Source organism: Poecilia formosa, unplaced genomic scaffold (assembly GCF_000485575.1).
Source record: "Poecilia formosa unplaced genomic scaffold, Poecilia_formosa-5.1.2 Scaffold148, whole genome shotgun sequence".
In the NCBI taxonomy this organism is placed as follows: domain Eukaryota; kingdom Metazoa; phylum Chordata; class Actinopteri; order Cyprinodontiformes; family Poeciliidae; genus Poecilia; species Poecilia formosa.
Window position 1 is genome coordinate 586,511 of NW_006800087.1, and position 17,629 is coordinate 604,139.

The 17,629-nt window shown below is 35.9% G+C and overlaps 4 protein-coding genes across 8 annotated transcripts in view; 1 reads left to right on the top strand and 3 right to left on the bottom strand.

The window, feature by feature from the left end:
• The window catches only part of LOC103145867 (lymphocyte antigen 6 family member D), a 670,619-nt gene that overhangs the window by 578,594 nt on the left and 74,396 nt on the right, over positions 1–17,629 (top strand). The gene's annotated exons all lie outside the window — the stretch shown is intronic.
• On the bottom strand, positions 1,321–4,177 carry dynll1 (dynein, light chain, LC8-type 1). Its single transcript, XM_007563448.2, has 3 exons — positions 4,049–4,177; positions 3,211–3,351; positions 1,321–1,692 (listed from the first exon to the last, which is right to left on the bottom strand). The coding sequence occupies exons 2-3, from the start codon at positions 3,340–3,342 to the stop codon at positions 1,555–1,557; spliced, it is 270 nt and encodes an 89-aa protein (XP_007563510.1). The 5' UTR covers positions 3,343–3,351; positions 4,049–4,177; the 3' UTR covers positions 1,321–1,554.
• polb (polymerase (DNA directed), beta) lies at positions 6,082–11,282 on the bottom strand. The gene is made up of 14 exons (XM_007563447.2): positions 11,058–11,282; positions 10,750–10,807; positions 10,339–10,405; positions 9,885–9,959; positions 9,594–9,652; positions 9,433–9,482; positions 9,211–9,262; positions 9,058–9,112; positions 8,890–8,962; positions 8,746–8,816; positions 8,556–8,642; positions 8,343–8,413; positions 7,044–7,183; positions 6,082–6,953 (listed from the first exon to the last, which is right to left on the bottom strand). The coding sequence occupies exons 1-14, from the start codon at positions 11,116–11,118 to the stop codon at positions 6,859–6,861; spliced, it is 1,014 nt and encodes a 337-aa protein (XP_007563509.1). The 5' UTR covers positions 11,119–11,282; the 3' UTR covers positions 6,082–6,858.
• Positions 12,426–16,680, bottom strand: enkd1 (enkurin domain containing 1). Of its 5 annotated transcripts, none has more exons than XM_016677122.1 (8): positions 16,640–16,680; positions 15,737–15,836; positions 14,890–15,114; positions 14,584–14,756; positions 14,357–14,500; positions 14,017–14,153; positions 13,353–13,489; positions 12,426–13,274 (listed from the first exon to the last, which is right to left on the bottom strand). In XM_016677122.1, the coding sequence occupies exons 2-8, from the start codon at positions 15,819–15,821 to the stop codon at positions 13,114–13,116; spliced, it is 1,062 nt and encodes a 353-aa protein (XP_016532608.1). In that variant the 5' UTR covers positions 15,822–15,836; positions 16,640–16,680; the 3' UTR covers positions 12,426–13,113. The 5 variants fall into 5 exon arrangements, with proteins under 5 accessions (XP_016532608.1, XP_016532609.1, XP_016532607.1 ...); XM_016677123.1 differs by having other exon boundaries at positions 15,737–15,821; positions 16,640–16,678; XM_016677121.1 differs by lacking the exon at positions 16,640–16,680 and adding an exon at positions 16,360–16,620 and having other exon boundaries at positions 15,737–15,839.

The following is a 17,629-nucleotide window of genomic DNA, read 5'->3' on the forward strand; positions in this document are numbered from 1 at the left end:
CAAATCAATAATCAAATATTGACTAATATGAACGCCATATTGTCCATCCCTACTTTAATTGTTCAGTAATTTAGTTGGAAAGAGTATTTCAAACATGCTTAAGTTTAATCTGCTTTCCAACTAAAATGTTGCTCTCTTGCTGACAGTCTGACTATTACACAAGACTAACAAAATAATTTATTTTGTAACAAAAATGTTACGATCTGAATCTGGGTGTTAAAATCTGACTGCATTAAGGCCATTGTAGGTAGAAGGGAGGAGGGGAGTACATTTATGCCAAAACAAATTTTGAGATTTAATCTCAGAAATGTTCTAGAAGAAACAAGGAAATTTGAGTTTGAAAAGTCAACAATTTGCTGGGGGGAGAGAATGAGATTAATCCCTTTAATTTTCTAGAAAAATTTAGAAATTTCTGAGTTTGATGTTCTCAAGTTTTTTCCGGGGCTTGAGCAATTCAAGAACGTTGGCAAAGATGGCTAATGAACTTAGGTTTTCATGGGTGGATTTTTACCCTCCTGGAACTGAGGAATGGTTTATAAAGATGGATGAAGCTCAACTATTTTTAATGTTTCAAAGGTTTTGTCAGCACCTAAGAGTTACAATGTGTCAAACAGTGTCTAACAGGTCTGCCTAAAAAAATCAAACTGCAGCTGATCCAGATCGCTGCTGCTGGCGCTCTGACTAAAACCAGGAAGATGGAGCACATAACCCCAGTTCTAAAGTCCCTGCACTGGCTCCCTGTAGCTCAGGGAATAGACTTTAAAATACCGTTTATAAATCACTGAATGGCTTCAGATCAAATTACACTGAAGATCTGCTGCTGTTGTACCAACCTTCCAGACTCTCAGGTCTTCTAGTTCTGGTCTGCTCTGCATCCCAGAACCAAACAAGGAGAAGCAGCATTCAGCTTCTATGCACCATAAATCTGGAACAGATTCCAGAAAATTAACAGCTGAGTTAATTTTCTCAGCTGTTAAACACAGAGTTCCTTTAAATCAAGACTATAACCCACCTGTTTAGAGTTACTTTTGAAACATAATCAATGAAAACTGAACAAAAAAATCTGATGTGTATTGATTTTTATGATGGCATTTGATAAAATGTAATGTCTGTTACTGGTGACTGTATGCATTTGATGTTTTTATGTTTTCATAATGTAAAGCTTTGAACTACCTTGTTGAAATGTGCTATACAATGAGACTTGATTGATTGATTGGCCCCTCTCTCAGAACCAGCCCCCTGCTGCCCTTCAAGGTTCAAGTTGGTACAGAAAATGGTTGATCCACCATAATGAAATGAACAGAGCACACATTAAACACAGACCGTTTCACATTTACACTTTAATTAAAAAACCGACATGTCTAATGTAACAAGACAAAAATAAATACAAGTGTTTTATCTCTTTAACATGGCCACGGTTTATATAGTCAAAAACAACAAAGTAGAATGCAGCACAAAAAAAGGCAGCGGCCCCTCGCCAAGGAATGATAAGTGCCTTTTGAAGTCCGTCAGTACTGAATGGTCAACGGGGGTTTGCGGAAATGCAGCCTTCCCTTAACCGGACTTGAACAGCAAAATGGCTACCTGACCCAGGTAGAAGTAAATGAAATGCTTGGTCTCATGAGTAACATAGCTCCCAAAGTTCCTCCCAACAATGCAGTGCCATGTCGGGTTGTATTTCTTGTCAAACTCCTGTAAGAAACAAAAGAGATATTCAGAATGATCAAATATGCAGAGAATTGTTTTTTATTTAGCAAACAATCCAGTAGTTGTTCTCGAATGAATGAGTGTTATGTAAAGCTACATCACTAAATGTTTATTAAATTGTGAGTGGAGGAAATTATTGGCAACATGCTTTCAGTTTCCTGTATTATGCTCTTGCTCCTATACATGGATGAAGCTTTGACACTAAATTATTTAACATTATTAATAACTTAGGATTAAATTACAGTCTTTGAATCTGCAAATATGTGCACCCCAAAGCAACAGTGAAGGAATGCCACCTCCTGCATTAGTGGAAAAGAACTTTGCTAAGCTGATTTCTTGATATAATTATGTTTGCTTAAATAATTTAGCAGGACCTGAAAAAAACACGCTCCAAGATATCAGATGGTTTTTGGTAAATAAATAATTTTACCTAAAGACTAGGGGTTTATTTATAAAAAACGAGGATCAAGAATGAAATGTAAATTTGCAGTTATGCATGACATATTTGTATAAAAACCCCTGCAATTTTTTACCAACTTTAGGTTGTGGTCTGCCATCCCATCATTCTTAGTGGTCACATGTACCAAACCCTTACAAAACTTTCTCCCAGTGAACTGGTAAATACAATTAAGACAATATGGTAGTCTATATTAGAGTACATCTAGCTTCGTTAGGCTGTTTCTATAGTTACACATGATGGCTAAAAATTGTTCCCCTCTATAATAAATGCCAACTTGAAGATAAAAATGTGAGTTAAAGGAATCTTCAAGGAAGTCAGAGTAAAAAAAAAAAAAAAAGCAAGTTGCCTCAAGAAAAACCTATATACTAAACTGGATGTGCAACAATGACACCAGATGGTTTGCATTAGTCATTAGCTTTGCAGTCATTTCAGTTATGCTGGGCTGGAATAGCACATTATGGGCTAACTGCATAAGTAACCTGACTCAGAAAAAAAAATCTAATGTTTTCCCAACATGGTATACTTTCTTGTATGAATTTTGGTGATTTTAATGTAGGTATACAACTATTTGAGAACAAACCTTCAACCCCAAGTACTTTAAATGTAACAGCAAGGTCTAGACAGACATGCTTGGCATAGTCACTGACATTTTGGTTGATTTTTGGGGTAATTGAGAGATTTGCTCAAATGATGCCCTCTTTTTAAAAAAAAATAACAGTATGAATAAAAGATTGTTTTGGAAAAACTGTATTTTCACCTAGGCCTAGAAACTTTGAGGATTTTGTGTATCTATTTAGCAATCCAACTGTGACTGGATGCTTTTGTAAAATACCTTACATGGGTTGGGCACTAAAACTGGCTCCAACCCATGGGGCCTACATCCTCCTAAATCCTAAATCCAGCCCTGGTCACAATGCCAACATGACAAAATCTTCAAAAACCTACTCAAATAGATAGCTATATTTAGTTAAAGACGGTTTTGTGTGGATTCGTCTGTTTAGATGTTGGATGCTTCATGATGGAGATCCTTTATTTATATATACCTTTTTAATGTATGCAGCGATGTCTTTTTCAATGTTGTACTTCTCAAGGGCCTGTGTGGCACACTCAACGGCGTCCTGCTGCATGTCCTCTGACATGTCGGCATTCTTGATCACTGGCTTTCTGTCAGACATGGCGTTGCTCTGGGTAACCAAAACACAGCGGATAATTTATCATCCTCATGAGGGCATTGACACACACTCATACATAATGTGACTGTAGAGGCTGCCTAAGGGTACCAACACTGATCAACAACGGCATCGGGGGAAATAAAGCAGTGGACACGTCAAGATCATAGAGAGAAAAAAGAAAATGTCTCTTCAGCGACGACATTATTACATAATAACGGCTACATAATGTTTGATCGAGCCATTTCTACAAGTGTTACATAACTTCCATCAAAAGGCTGCGAGATGAACGTGCGCTCTACGTAGTTTCTATGGATACTCAAGACATTTAAATTTACCGTCTACATTTTTACACCTCTGATTAGAGGATCATGCTAAAACTATAACTCCGGCAACTCCTTAAAAATGCATTAGCCACTGAGAAAACTCTCCCCAGTTGTTTTTAAATGTGCAGAAAACATAAAATGTTTTTTTTAAATTATAGTAAGTAAAGGTATTATGGGAAGATGTTTTTTTCTCTCTCTCAATAACTAACCCCGTGCGCCCCATGCAAAGATGCTGCTGATTAGCTGAAACCAAGACAACCAACAGTAATTCAATACAATGGAAAAAAACAATTTAAAAAACGCGTTTACCAGTAAAAATATATTGCACACATAATAAAGTGAACAACTCAAATACAGCTCGGTGAATGCACAAATTGTCACCCTACCTTCAACGGAAGCGTATCAAGCGATGAGTAGTTTAAATGGGATAACTGCTCCTGGAGCGACAACTCCCGCGAAGTGGTTGACACAAAAGTGATGTGGGTGTGTGGCGGTAGGATACGGCTGCCTTGACTTCCTCTAATTGGGTGCCGTTAACTCACAAAGCGCTCTCATTGGTCGACTGGTGCGTATCCTTGTGGTGTTTCTGGTAGCATTTTATTTCAACCCATCATGCACCGCGAAACAGCCGTTGTCAGGGCAACGCTTGTATATAGTGGGGTTAACGCTAGCGTGCTAATTGCTAAACAGTGAATTGTTTTCTAATGCAGTAAAGAAATGTAAAGAAAGTTTCGGTAAATAAAAAATATGTATTTACGTTGTGTAGTTGAAACGATTTTTTTTTTTTTGCTAAATTCAAAACTATGAAATCTGGATATTATAATGGTATGAATTGGAATGTGAATATAACATCTAAAAAGCAATGACTTTAGAAACCCAAGTCCGTAAAAATATTTTATAAAGTATTAGTCAATAGGTTCAAAGAGGTTTCCTACATATTTCCAATTCAAAATTCTACTTTTCCAAACAGAAAATTCCATACGCCAGACTTTAAATATATTACCTGTAAAAATAGTAAACTTTAAAGAAGGATGGAGAGATAAATTGGATAGATGAATGGGTAGATAACAGATTGATACATGGATACATTTATGAATGGATGAACAGATTAATGTGTGATGAGATTAACATATTGATGGATAAATGGGATTACCAAACTAATGGATGAAAGGTTGGATGAATGGACAGATCAATGAATGGATGGATTATTAGCATGAATGATTAGTAAACAAAATGATAGATGGATAGATCTATCATTTGTATCTATTTATCATATAAACACCATAAAGAGCAAGTGCTTGGAGAATGTGTCTTGAGTGATTCTCTCAACTATAATGTTCATAGTGGGACAAGGAATTAAGTGTGAAAATATTTTTTCATACTTTATTTTCCTTTTCTTCTCAAGATTTTATATTTTAGCAGTGTGCTTAGTGTAGAAGTACCTCAAACTGCTAACTCCTTGGAAAAATAATCAGCTTTTGTGCATCCACATAATTTACTAAAACAGACAGAAGTCAAGGCTTGTGGGCACTGGATCACCAACGAGAATGGAATAGCAAATACACCAGAATAAAAGAGTAATGGCTCCCAAAGATGAGCTACAAAATTAATTCAAGTTCAAAAATACTTTGATCTCAAAGGGAAATGTAATGTTGTTATTGTTGGAAACCCAACATGAAAGCAGTCATGATGCATCAGAGCCAGATTGAAGAAATGAAAAATATAGAGATTCCCTACCAGTGGTAAGAAGGGACTGAGGATAAGCACAATAATGAGGCGCTAACCATGGCAGCACAAGAAAATGCACAATTTGCAAAAAAAAAAAAACAGAGACTGAGGTCTACTATGTCAGACAGGAATCAAAATTTAAGTCTTAAGAGAACCCGCTATTAAAACTAATAGCATGTTCTTATGACAATGCCAGGCAAACTGCACAAAAAACCTTTAAAACTTAAACCAAGTGCTGGAGGAGTGTACAGAAACATCTGGAGCTGGAGGCCATCTCCATGGGTGGTGCAGAATATCAAAGGTAAAAATATGTGAGACTTGAAGATCCAGACTGACAGACACATCATGTCTAACCAACTAATCATATGTTTCACTTGGCACAGACAAAAAGAAAACGATATCATTTGACGTCCAAAGATCAGTTCTGCATTCGTAAAATGCTTTGTTGGTTTCATGCTCATGTTCAAATGATAGGGTCAATAGAGACTGCTGAAGAACTTGATAAGATGCTGCAGAGTTAATTTAGCCATTTGTGCTATCATTTAGTGCAGCAACAAGTCTAAATCATGCCCTCGAGGACTGGAGATGGACAACAGACTACCACGATGCTGTGCAAAATGCCAAACGTTCAGACCCAGATATATTACTGAACAAAATTCAGGAACAAGAAACAGGCAAATAGACATTAAAATGTAAATGTTTCTTCCAGTTTATTTCAATTTAGTGACAGACAATGAGCAATGCTTCACGTTTCATTTTCTTCTTAAATAACTTCTGACATATTTGCAGATATTGCAACACAAACCTGAACGTTCCCATAATCTATTACAAGTTTCAGTTTTGCTGCCTTCCTGGAAAAAAGACACATTCTGTCATGATCCAACACTGGATGTTGTCTTCCTCATCTCATACTAATATAGGTTAATTAAACCTACCATTCAACAAAATCAAATTTAAATGCGGAGAATACTACTCTCATCTGTTTTGATTACCATATTGCTACTCATCAATCCAATGGTGCATTACTGTAACATTTTCAAACTGTTTGTCTAAACTACAAACTAAAATGTTAATGTAGTACAATAAAAATCAAAACCACACACATTCAGGATGTACAAACAAAATGCAACAGACTATCCACCTTGAGTGGCTCATGAACGTTTATAACTCCCTTTTTGGTTTACCAAAAACAAAATCTAAAAATGAGGTAAACAAACTACAGCTGACATGATTTAAAACCCTAAAAATAAAGCAGAAGCACTTTCATGAAGCATGAAGGTGAAGTGTTATAAATAAATATTAAGTCCAGAATGTGAAGATCATTTTAATGCAAGTTGGGGAAAACATCCAACTCTTATAATTAAAATTCTTTTCACATTTACTCTTTTTTTCAGTGTCATGAGTAAGTGGAAGAGAAGAAACAAAATAGATCCTTTTAGTTTAATCCATGTTTTGCTGTCGATTCCCTTCACTCGCTGCGATCCTTCGGCTCTCTGTATCTGTACTGGATGTATTCAAAGATGTCTCTCTCACTGTCCACCAACAGAGGCTCTCCTGCCATTCCTGCAATCAATACAATCAGCAAAATCACTTTTGGCTGCAGTTACAAAGTGAAACGGGGTGTTTATTTAGTTTCAGCTGACAGAGACTCACCAGTGACACCAAGTGGCCTGATGGTGTACTCGTTCAGAGTGAAGCCCTTCTCCAGAGCGTGAGTCCTCATGTTCTTATTAAAGATGTCACTTCCAGTGAAATACAGAACTCCACAATAGTACTGGTCCTTGGGAATTAACCTGACCAAAATCAAGAAAGAATGATTGGATTAAAAAAAATAATTAACTACAGATTTCAGTTCTAAATGGAAGCTCAACATAGTTTCTCAAAATATGTCATAAAGGCAAAGCCAGTGTGTTTTTGTACGCATACAGATTTAATCACATTCCTATCCTCACCAATATTTGCTTAAAGCTCCCTTCACAAGTGGTTCCTTTTATCAATAGTTCTAGAGTTCATTCATATATGTTGGTTTCCTGGCATGAACCTGGATTTTATGCCCAGTTAAAATGTTTTCAATAGCTTAAGCCTGGCTTAATCCATTTCAAAACCAGTTTGGATTTTTGTTTTGGATCATTTTTGAGCTGGAACATTTAACTATGTCCATGTTTCAACCATTTAAGCTGTTGATCTGAGGTGAAGTGGTTCAATCAATCCATGAAATTGGTGAAATACACGAGTACTACTGGTGTATTTCACCAATACACCATTGGTAGTGAATAGATCCTCAAAAGACGCTACCACCACCTTGGCTGTTGCTGCTGCCAAGAAGTTCAAAATTGGTCTCCTCTGACCATAGTTTTTTTTTCCCCTCCAAGAGGCATTTCTAATCTGTTATTTATGCTATTGAACCATCAGATTGGTGCAAAGTGCTATTCATCCATTGCTGGTGTTTGCAGATGCCGCTTGTACATGATCAGATGTACGAGTGCGCCAGAAACGCATGAATACAAAGGTTTTAGCTGGAACCTTTTATGTAAATAAACCAAAAAAGTGACTACATGAGTTAAATTTTGTAACGAGTTCAAATATAATTAATTTAAATTAATTCCTAACCCTAGTCTAAACTAGTTTCTGAAGACTACCCAAATCATTAATCTCAGTTCTGTGAAAATGTATTGACTATTATGCCAGAAGCTTGTTGATTGCTACAAAACATGTGCAGTTTCTCTGCAACTTGTTAAAGGAGATTTGACCGAATAAGGTGGTGGTTTATATATATGAGGTTGAGGTTGGAACTTAGATCTTGTAGAAATCCCAGAATAGGTTTTAACTTTAATCCACCCTGAATGCATTGTTATAAGATCAAAATCAATCTGATGTCCAGGCTTATAAGCTTCTGACCAGTAATATATCAGATAAATATCCTAAGAGTATTTGACTGAAAAAAAAGTTTACCTAATATCAATGCGCCTGTGAAGATGTTCTTCCTCGTCGTCATCATCAGTGTCCTGCAGCTGGCAGACTCCCTAAACAAACAGAGGAAGTACATTATGGGAAGAGTCATGTGCTAAAGGGGATGGGTGGAATTACAACACTAACTTCATTACCAGTCACATTAAGATAGCTACAGCTGACTGCATTTAGGAAAACAAACACCAGAGGCCTCACCATGAACTTGGTGTCTCCTTTGGACAGAGTGTCGGTCACAAACCCAATGGACTCCAAATGATCGACCACAGCATGAAGAAGCTTTGGCTGGAAACACAGAAAGTTCAATTAGTTAAAAAAACAATCCACTTCTTCTTACCGACATACTTTATTTACTGTAAGCGAGCAACAGTATATGTGGAGGTTTCACCTGCTTCTCTGTTTGAGAAGTGTAATTTGGGTGAGTCAGTAAAATATCAATATCACCACTCGATGCTGCACCTGGAAATCAGAAATATCATTTTAAAAAGATGAGCTAAAAATTAAAGACTAAATATCAGTTTGATTAAAGTACCTCTCCTGTAGCTTCCACAGATTGTTCCGATATATTCTGGATCAATTTTCTTTAACTCCTCCAGAATAAGAACCTTAATAAAAACAAAACAAAAGATTACAGTTAAAAAAGAAACTGCAAATAAAATAATTTTAAAAATAGATCAGAAATGATCAAAAGCATAATCACCTCCATCTTTTCCATTTCAGCTCTTGGGATCCTTTTCTCAAACTCTTCAAAGTACCTAAATGCACCAAAAAACATAAATACTATATTCTCTAACAGAAGAGAATAGAAATAAAATAGAAATGATAAACGTAAAGCATTTTCAGACAAACTTACTTGAGTCCAATCTTTTGGTGGTGATTTAGCTTGTGCTCTACCTTTTTCAAATCTAAAAGGAAAATAAAACAAAAAAACAACACTTTAATGTTCCCTGCAAGTTATTCGGAACATTTAAACACAAAGAGATCTGTAAATTAGGTCTAACATTATTCTGGTGAGTTTAATTGTTAAAGAAAACAAATAAAACATTATGTGATCTACGGTATGTGCGGCACAAACCATCCAATGTCTTCACCCCCTCTTCAACAAACTTCCTAGCAGCTGCAGGCCTAAAGGTCAAGATATATATGCTTCGTTATAAGAAGTATAATTTAATGCATAATAAAAATCAAAAGCAGCAACAGCTGAGTTGGTCCCATTTGGTAATATTACCAACATACCCGATTCCAGTGACTCTGGTGAGGAAATTTATGGAAGAGCTGGTGTCATCATTTCTGATCTAGAGGAAAATAAGTCAGATTAATTAGTCTGTGTAGTAAAATTTATTTATTTATTTTTACAGGAAGAGCAGGGAGCTTATGCACTTAACCAGCCTCTACTGGTGGAGTTCTGTTACTTTGTGACAAAGTAAAATATAAAGCTGAACACTCACTTGTTTTGTTTAGGTTGTTGACATATGTACTTCCTGTCACTTCTGCCATAAAGTTAAAATAAAATACAACTTGACTCACCTTTTCAAGTTTTCTTAGTTTTCCAGTTTGCAAGAACTCATCAATCTTTTCAGCTATTTTAGCACCAACTCCATCCTGTTGGAAGGTAAAAGTAAACATATCAGGATGTTAAAAATATATTTACACAAGCTTTTGGAAAGCAGCACAAACACACTTACTGCTACTCTGACAAATAACCTATGCTATAAGAATGTTTAAATCTAAAGGCAGTACACATATTCCATCTGTGGACAGATTAATATTAAGACATTAAGGTCAACAGAAAACACAAATAGTTTCACATATGAATATAATGTTAAAAAAATGAGTTATCCATTTAGACATAGTAATAAAGAAACATCTTCATAATTTACCTTGTTATCACTGAAGTTTTGCTTCCATTATTCACTTTTTAAAAATATTAGTAGTATTCAAAACAATAAAGACCAACATAGAAAATGTATTTAGCACATACCAGTTTCTTCGCCTCTTCTCCACTTTTAATCTTGTTAGGATACTTGGCAATGGTGGATGCTGCTTTCCTATCCATAGTAAAGAATAAAAACATTATCGAATGGCTAAAAGAAGTATTTATAAAGAAACTACTTTAAAGTTTTAGTACTATGATATGAACAAGCAAGCTAGTTTACAATACCTTGATCTCATGTGCCATAAATTATACAATAAATGTATAATTTTGTTGTTGTAAAATTATTTTAAAACGTCATTGTCAGAGTATTCTCTAAATATCTGACCGGAAGTGAGTGAAAGATAAAGCAGAAATAAAATCTTTTGAGCAGATAAATTAAGTCTATCCAAAATAACCACTGAATATGTGATTTCCACTCATATCTGTAAATAAAAACAAAGGTTTTTAAGAACTCACCTGTATGCATTGTACTTATGTATTGCCCTGTTGACATTTTTCTCGTAGTTAGCCAGTTCTGTAACCAGAAGCACATCCCATTTAATTTTACAACCACATAAAACGGAAGTGGGGATTTAAATTACAGCCTCTAAAGAAAACTGTAAAGCACAGAAACTCCCATGCTTAAAAACAAACAAAAGAAATGTAAATGAAAGCAATTTTATCAGCGTATTACTCATTGAAAGTAATAAGAAGGCAGTTTAAATAGTAAAAACACTACAACTGTCAGGCTAGCTAATTGCTGGCTGAAACGTAAAATCACGTACCGACAAGAAAGTCAGTTATTCCCTCATTTAGGGACTCCTGTGGAGCTTTCCTCTTGCTCATTGTAGAATACAAAAACTGCTAGATGTCCTGTTAAAGTCCGGTGGCAATCTTATCACGCAGGAGTGAGTACCACTTTGTGTTTTTAGTTAGCGCCTTGCTAACACTTCTAGCAGTACTCACGCTGAACAATGACCCGAACTACGTAGCGGGGGTTGGAAATGCGTAACACGTCATTAATAACCCTCACGTGACGAAACACTTCTACTTTTCTTTTTTAAAATTAGGTATCACAATTTTTTATTTCTGCCTTTTTTTTATAATTGGAAAATACTAAATATTACGTTTGTTTTTGTAAAATACATTTTTTGCTTCAAATCAACGAATTAGTACAATATCAAATATATAATATCTCCAGTTGCAGTCAGTTTTCCAACGAATCTTAAGAGGCCTCTGACTGAAGACTGTTGCTGTATGACAGTCTCATGAGTTTCATAACATGCTAACAGTTCAATATCCACCACCAGAGAGGATAATCAACAGTAATATGTCCTGGATGACACATTCAGTAGTTAGCAACCACTGCTAATCCATCTACTTTGCTTTAGCCCCTCCTCCTTAAATCTCTGTTTTGCCATGGTTAGAACGGGGATAGAATACTTGCACCTTATGATCAACGAAGGAGACTGTTTAAACATCCTCCTTCTTTCTCTGCTGTTTGTTCCTGCTCTACATCCATAAAGCCTCCTTTTAAACTAGAATTGTGGATAATAGTTCAGGTATTATTTGAACTTTTGAGATGCTAATCAGCTGCTCCCAGTTGTTAACCAATGCCTTGCCTCAATTACACATCATAACAATTGTATGAAAGAAAAAATTAAGAGTACAAGTCCTTCCACCTGCAGAGTATTCAAAACCAGAGAAAATAACTGTCCAGAAAAACAATGCCCCAAACCTAAAAAATTATGAACAAAAGTCTAAAAACGCCCTACGACAGACTGGCGGCCTGTCCAGGGTGACCCCGCCTCTTGCTCAGAACGTTAGCTGGAGATTGGCACCAGCAACCCTGCTGACCCCACTAAGGGACAAGGGTGTAAAGAAAATGGATGGATGGATGGATGGATGGAAGTCTATAAAAACCAAATCAGAACTAACACAAAGTTACTCCAACATGCGACCACCATGAGCAACACAATTCTAGAATTTTATATAAACAGGACCCTGTACTTTTGAGGTGACTGTTCGATAAGTATTTTTGGAAAACATTTTAACCTCATGTTTTGTTTTCACAACCGGTTTTCTGATGAGAAAATACAATTAATAAACCATGGAATGACATATGCATGATCGCAATTAGCAACAAAATAAGTCTAATCACAGGAAATAACAGTTTTTTTTATTTCAACTTTACAGGACATTTATAGGTAGCTTTCAAAAATGTTCACAATCACGTTAAAATGCCAGGTTTTGAAATTAAAGCATAAAACCAGAAATAAATAAGTTTAAAACTTTTTGCACATACAGTGTAACATAATCTCTGTATAATTCGAGATAAAAACAAAACTAACAAATAATGAATTCTGAAATTAAATTAAAGATGGTCCAACAAAGTGTTAGTTTGCCTATTTACTGAGGTTGCTGCAAAATCATTAATATTCTTTCTAACATCCATTGAATTCTGCAGAATAAATGTCACCTAATGTTGGAGAAAAGTTTTTTAATTTATTGTTCGTCTTAATATTTTTGAAAACCTAGCATTTTCACAGAGATGTGTACAATTTTGTGAGACACTGTAGCTCCTAAATCACACACAAGCCAAAGCATGTCATTTAAGAACTAGAAATATTGTAATGTTATGTTAGACTAACTGACATTAAGCAAATGTAATTTAACATGATAAAATTATTATATAAAATATATTTTTAACAAAATTTCTCCACAGCAATAAAGTAATCATCTTTTCCATAAAAGTCAGCTTCTTTACATTAAATAAACTGTAAAAACAAAATGGCAGATTTGCAGCGTAATCTCCTCTTCTTTTAAAGTCCTTCTGGTGTGTTAGGAATCAACTTTAACATAAACCCTATCCCTGGAGAAAATCTTTATGGCCTCTTCAATCTCAGAGAGTTTACAGTCAAGCTGAGCACGGCGTGTGCGAACGCTCAGACCATCAGACCTGAGCGGGAGGGAGAGCAGCTCCGACACCAATGAGCCATGAGCTGAGGGAAAAAGAAACATCAATTTCTCCATGTGAACGTCCGTCTACCAGCAGATTTACTCATCCAAAGGAGACCTACTGTCTTTCAGGGACTTCAGTGTCTCCTGTCTCTCGCCATCAGGCAACATCATGTGACCAGGTGGGACCCTGGGATCAGGCGCGTTCCTCTTCCTCTCCTCCTCTTCTTTTTGCCACTGCTTCTTTCTTTCCTCAAGACTGCATTAAGTGGCAGTGAGACAGTAAAGAAAGGTTTTGGGTCAGTTTGCCCCTTCAGCAACTCAAACCCCCTATATTTACCTACTTCATCTTAATCTCATACTTCCATTTATTTATTTTTTAGATTATTTCTATAATATTAATTCACAACAAACATAATCTCAAGGTTCATTACAAGATAAACAGTTCAAGTTTTTTTACAGTGCTCTATGAATGTGATAATAATAATAATAATAATAATAATAATAATAAAAGCTTATGTTAGTGGATCCTAAGAGACACTAACAGGCTTTGGTTTTGTACATAAGTAAGTTGGACCTGAAATGAACAGTGTCTCAAAGAAAGGCTGAAATGACTAGTGCCGTAAGAAAAAGCAATTCATGTAAAAGATCTCTAAAAACATTTCATTTAAAATGTTTATTTAATGTTTATGAGGTGAAATATTGCAAATTACAACATGCAAACATATTAGAAGTTATTTGAGAGTAAGTTATAAATAAAGTAAAATATGGTGTTAAAATACTCACTATTGAGGCACTTGGCCCTTCACTGCGCTCGGGACGGGCTTATCCCTGAGGTTTGTCAGTGACTGGGACCGACGAAGAGTAGTTTTTCTTGCAGCCCGCGCATTATGTTTCACAAAGTCTACGGTATGACCTTGCACCTGAAAGCATAATTTAAAAAGCAGACATAGATCTATGCTTCCGTTACAACTAATTTCCCTTCTTGAACTATTTTCACAGAATTTTTAAAAACATTTAAATGGCTGGCGTAAAACAATTACATTGGAAGCAAGACATTTAAACAAACGATCAACTCTATGATTGTATTATAATATACAAAAAGCATAATTTTGTTAGATCCCACCATTAAATCTAGGACCTTTGAGGAACTGGAGGAGGCTGGGCGCTGGAAAGCCACAGGCGAAGGTCTTGGCGGAGCGGAGGAGCCGCCTTTAGAGTGGGCCTTTAGAAACGTTTGACACTGAGGTTTTACAGGTGGGATAGAAACCTGAGTGAAATAAACACACAGGTTAAAACATAAGGAAAATATGAAATTCTCAAACTTCTGTTAGAGGTAGATCTTGTCCTTGCCTCTAACTGAGCCATCACCCTGGATGGGACGTTCTGGTATTTTGAGGAGGTCCACAGAGCTTTGACTGGGACAGGGCCGGCATGAATTCGCTCAGCTTCTTGCTCTTTGCAGCGTCTCTGGATCTCCCGGAGTCGACGTACATTATCCTTACTAAAGTCATGTACTTTCTGCTCTACAAGGAGAAGCAACATTTATCCTAATTACAGTTCAATAGACTAGAAATTTATATTTAAATCCAAAGTTTTTCTTCTGTGAAACACCAAAAATGGATAAGTTTGAAAACTACATTAGTTGCTGAAACTTACTCTGTTTGGGAACAGGAGTTATGGATAACCCGTCTAGTCTTAGTAAGTCTCCCACAACTCCTTTCTGTCCACGTTCCAGAATATAAGTGGCATTGGGGCCAACGCGGGGCCGGCGGGATGGTGAGCGAGCGCTGTAGCTGTCTGGGTACAACACAGGATCTGGAGCAAGAGGACCCAGGTGAAGGGCCAAGCTCCCTTTCTGGTGTCCTTCTAAACGACCACGAGCTGGAAGAAATAGAATAGTTTAATGCCATCATGTATTTGTTACAAAAGGTTTTCTGTTCAATAGACAGTAAGTTCTCTTTTAATGTTTTACAAACATTCCATATTACCGTATCTTGTAAACTATTAATCCTGCTAGAAGCTTTTTTGTTTACATTTTGTTAATTTAAACCACAATCTATAATCAATTTTTCAGACTAACACAGAGCGTAAAGTATCTTTTGTAAAGTGGAGGGAAAATGATACAGTTTTATAAACTTATCATGCAGAAAAATCTTAAAGATGTAGGGTGCATTTGTATTCTGCCCTCTTTACTCGTATACCTCTAAATAAAATCCAAAGGAGCCAGTTGTCAAACATTTAGTGTTAAAAAATAAAACATGCATCATCTCTCTACCAATTCACAGTTAAAGACAACTTTATGTTGATTAATCACCTAATCCCAACAAAATATATTGAAGATGACAAAATGTACAACAACAACAAAAAAAAAATGCCCAAGGGGTTTGAATATCTTTGCTAAGTGTTGTTATGAGGGATCCTTCATTCTGACAAAGGCAATTTTAAAATCATGTCTTTGTTTAACACAAGACCTATTGAACACAGCTATTAGAGGGAATCTTACCCGAAGCAGGTCGTTTGTAGTACTCAGGGAGCAGGGAGGGATCTGGGGGGATTGGCCCAGATATTGTGGAAGGTCCCTCACACATCTGAAAGTGCAGAAACTGCTGAGCAGATATATCAGATATAAACAGTTTCAGATCAGAAACAATCAAAATTGAAAACACAAAAGTACGACTACCAACATTTATTTTATCAGTATGATTTAAAACAACTGCACTACAAACTGCACAATATAAATGAAATATTTGCGGGTTTATTTGCTACAACTATTAGTAAAAAAATCCTTTTAGAAATTGTATTTGAGATGTAGAACAAATCTCACAATCGGACAATAAAAATAGACGACTAAGATGCACGTTTCCCTGCATATACTAAAAGGTAAAAACGTAAATAAAACAAAATAAAAATAATAAAAACATTTGCGTATGAATATTGCTATATAAGTACTGCTTTCAACGGCTATTAAACGCCAACCACAACTATTGTTTGCTGTAGTATTTTTGAAGTAAGCTAATCACCACACACTGTTTTCGACGACACTCCGTGTGGATTAAGAGGAGCAAAAACGCATTTGACATCCCACAAAACCTGCAAGCGGCCAAACTAAATTAAATAGAAGCCTACCCTTTAAAACTGAGTCGTTGTTTGTCGGTGAAGGGTTTTGTTCACGCGCGCCGATGACGCCTAGATATCAACACTTGTTGGCGAATTCTTCACCATGGCAACGGAGCACGCCCAAACGGATTTAGACTGAAGGGCGATGACCGCAGGGAGCACAGATATTAGCCGTCAGTTTGGTAAACAAAGCTTGAAAACACACTGTAGATCAATTAAAAAGTGTAAAATTGGCCTTGTTACATGTTCGCTTAATGATTATCTACCCGTGGAGCGGAACATTACGTACTTCTGCTGTAATCTCATTGAGGAGAAGAGTTCTTTAATCCTGAGTACTGTCTTTCAGGCGCTGCAAGGAAGGTTTACAAAATGAGAGCATGTTTCTCTGGAACCACTCAGCGGATTAGTGAAAACCTTAAGCACAGACATGTTAAAATAAAAAAACCCAATGCGATCTAAACAAATAATTACAATAATCTAAAATTAATATTACATCAAAGAGCAAAGATATTAGAGCAGGCCTTTTATATTTTGTTACTTGTAGAATGGAGTGTGTGATCCCTAAGAAAGAACTTGTGAAAGCGTAACAGTAGTTTTGTGTCTGTGAATACTAAAAAAAATATGTAGTATTTATTTAAATAAATAGTAAATATGCAGATTTGTTTTGCACCATTTGTTTGGGATCATTTGGAGCAGAACTGTAAGTGTAGCATTGTTTTTAAAGTGTGACTCAAAGAATATAATTTGTGTACTTGCACTTAAGAATTTGAATTTAAAGGAGTGTAACTGTTGTTTTGTATTTGTGAAAGACTGAAAAAAAATCTACAATTACAAAACTTCACAATTCAACTTCACAATCAAATACAAGCAAATACATTTGCACCAATAATACCTCCATAGAACATTCCCATGCTGGTTGCATATTATTACTTGAAAGAATTAACTTTTGTGCATTTGGAAATTGTAATTAAGGAATGATTTGTGGCTGTCTATAATTCTCTTTCCAGTATCTTGGCAGAATTTGTTTTATTTTTCCTAAGATCCCACACAAGGAAACTGTGTTCTTTAGTTTTTACCTTAAAATAAACCTCCAGTTAGCTCAAATTTGGGGCTTTGTTAAAGTGTTAAAAAGCACAATAACCTTAGTGCATGTAATCTTCTTACATTGATGAAAATAATTGAAAATGATCAAAAATAATTCTTTCTCGGGATTATTACATTCAGCAAGTAGAAATAACCAGAGGTGGGCAGAGTACCATAAATTGTGTTCAAATAAAAG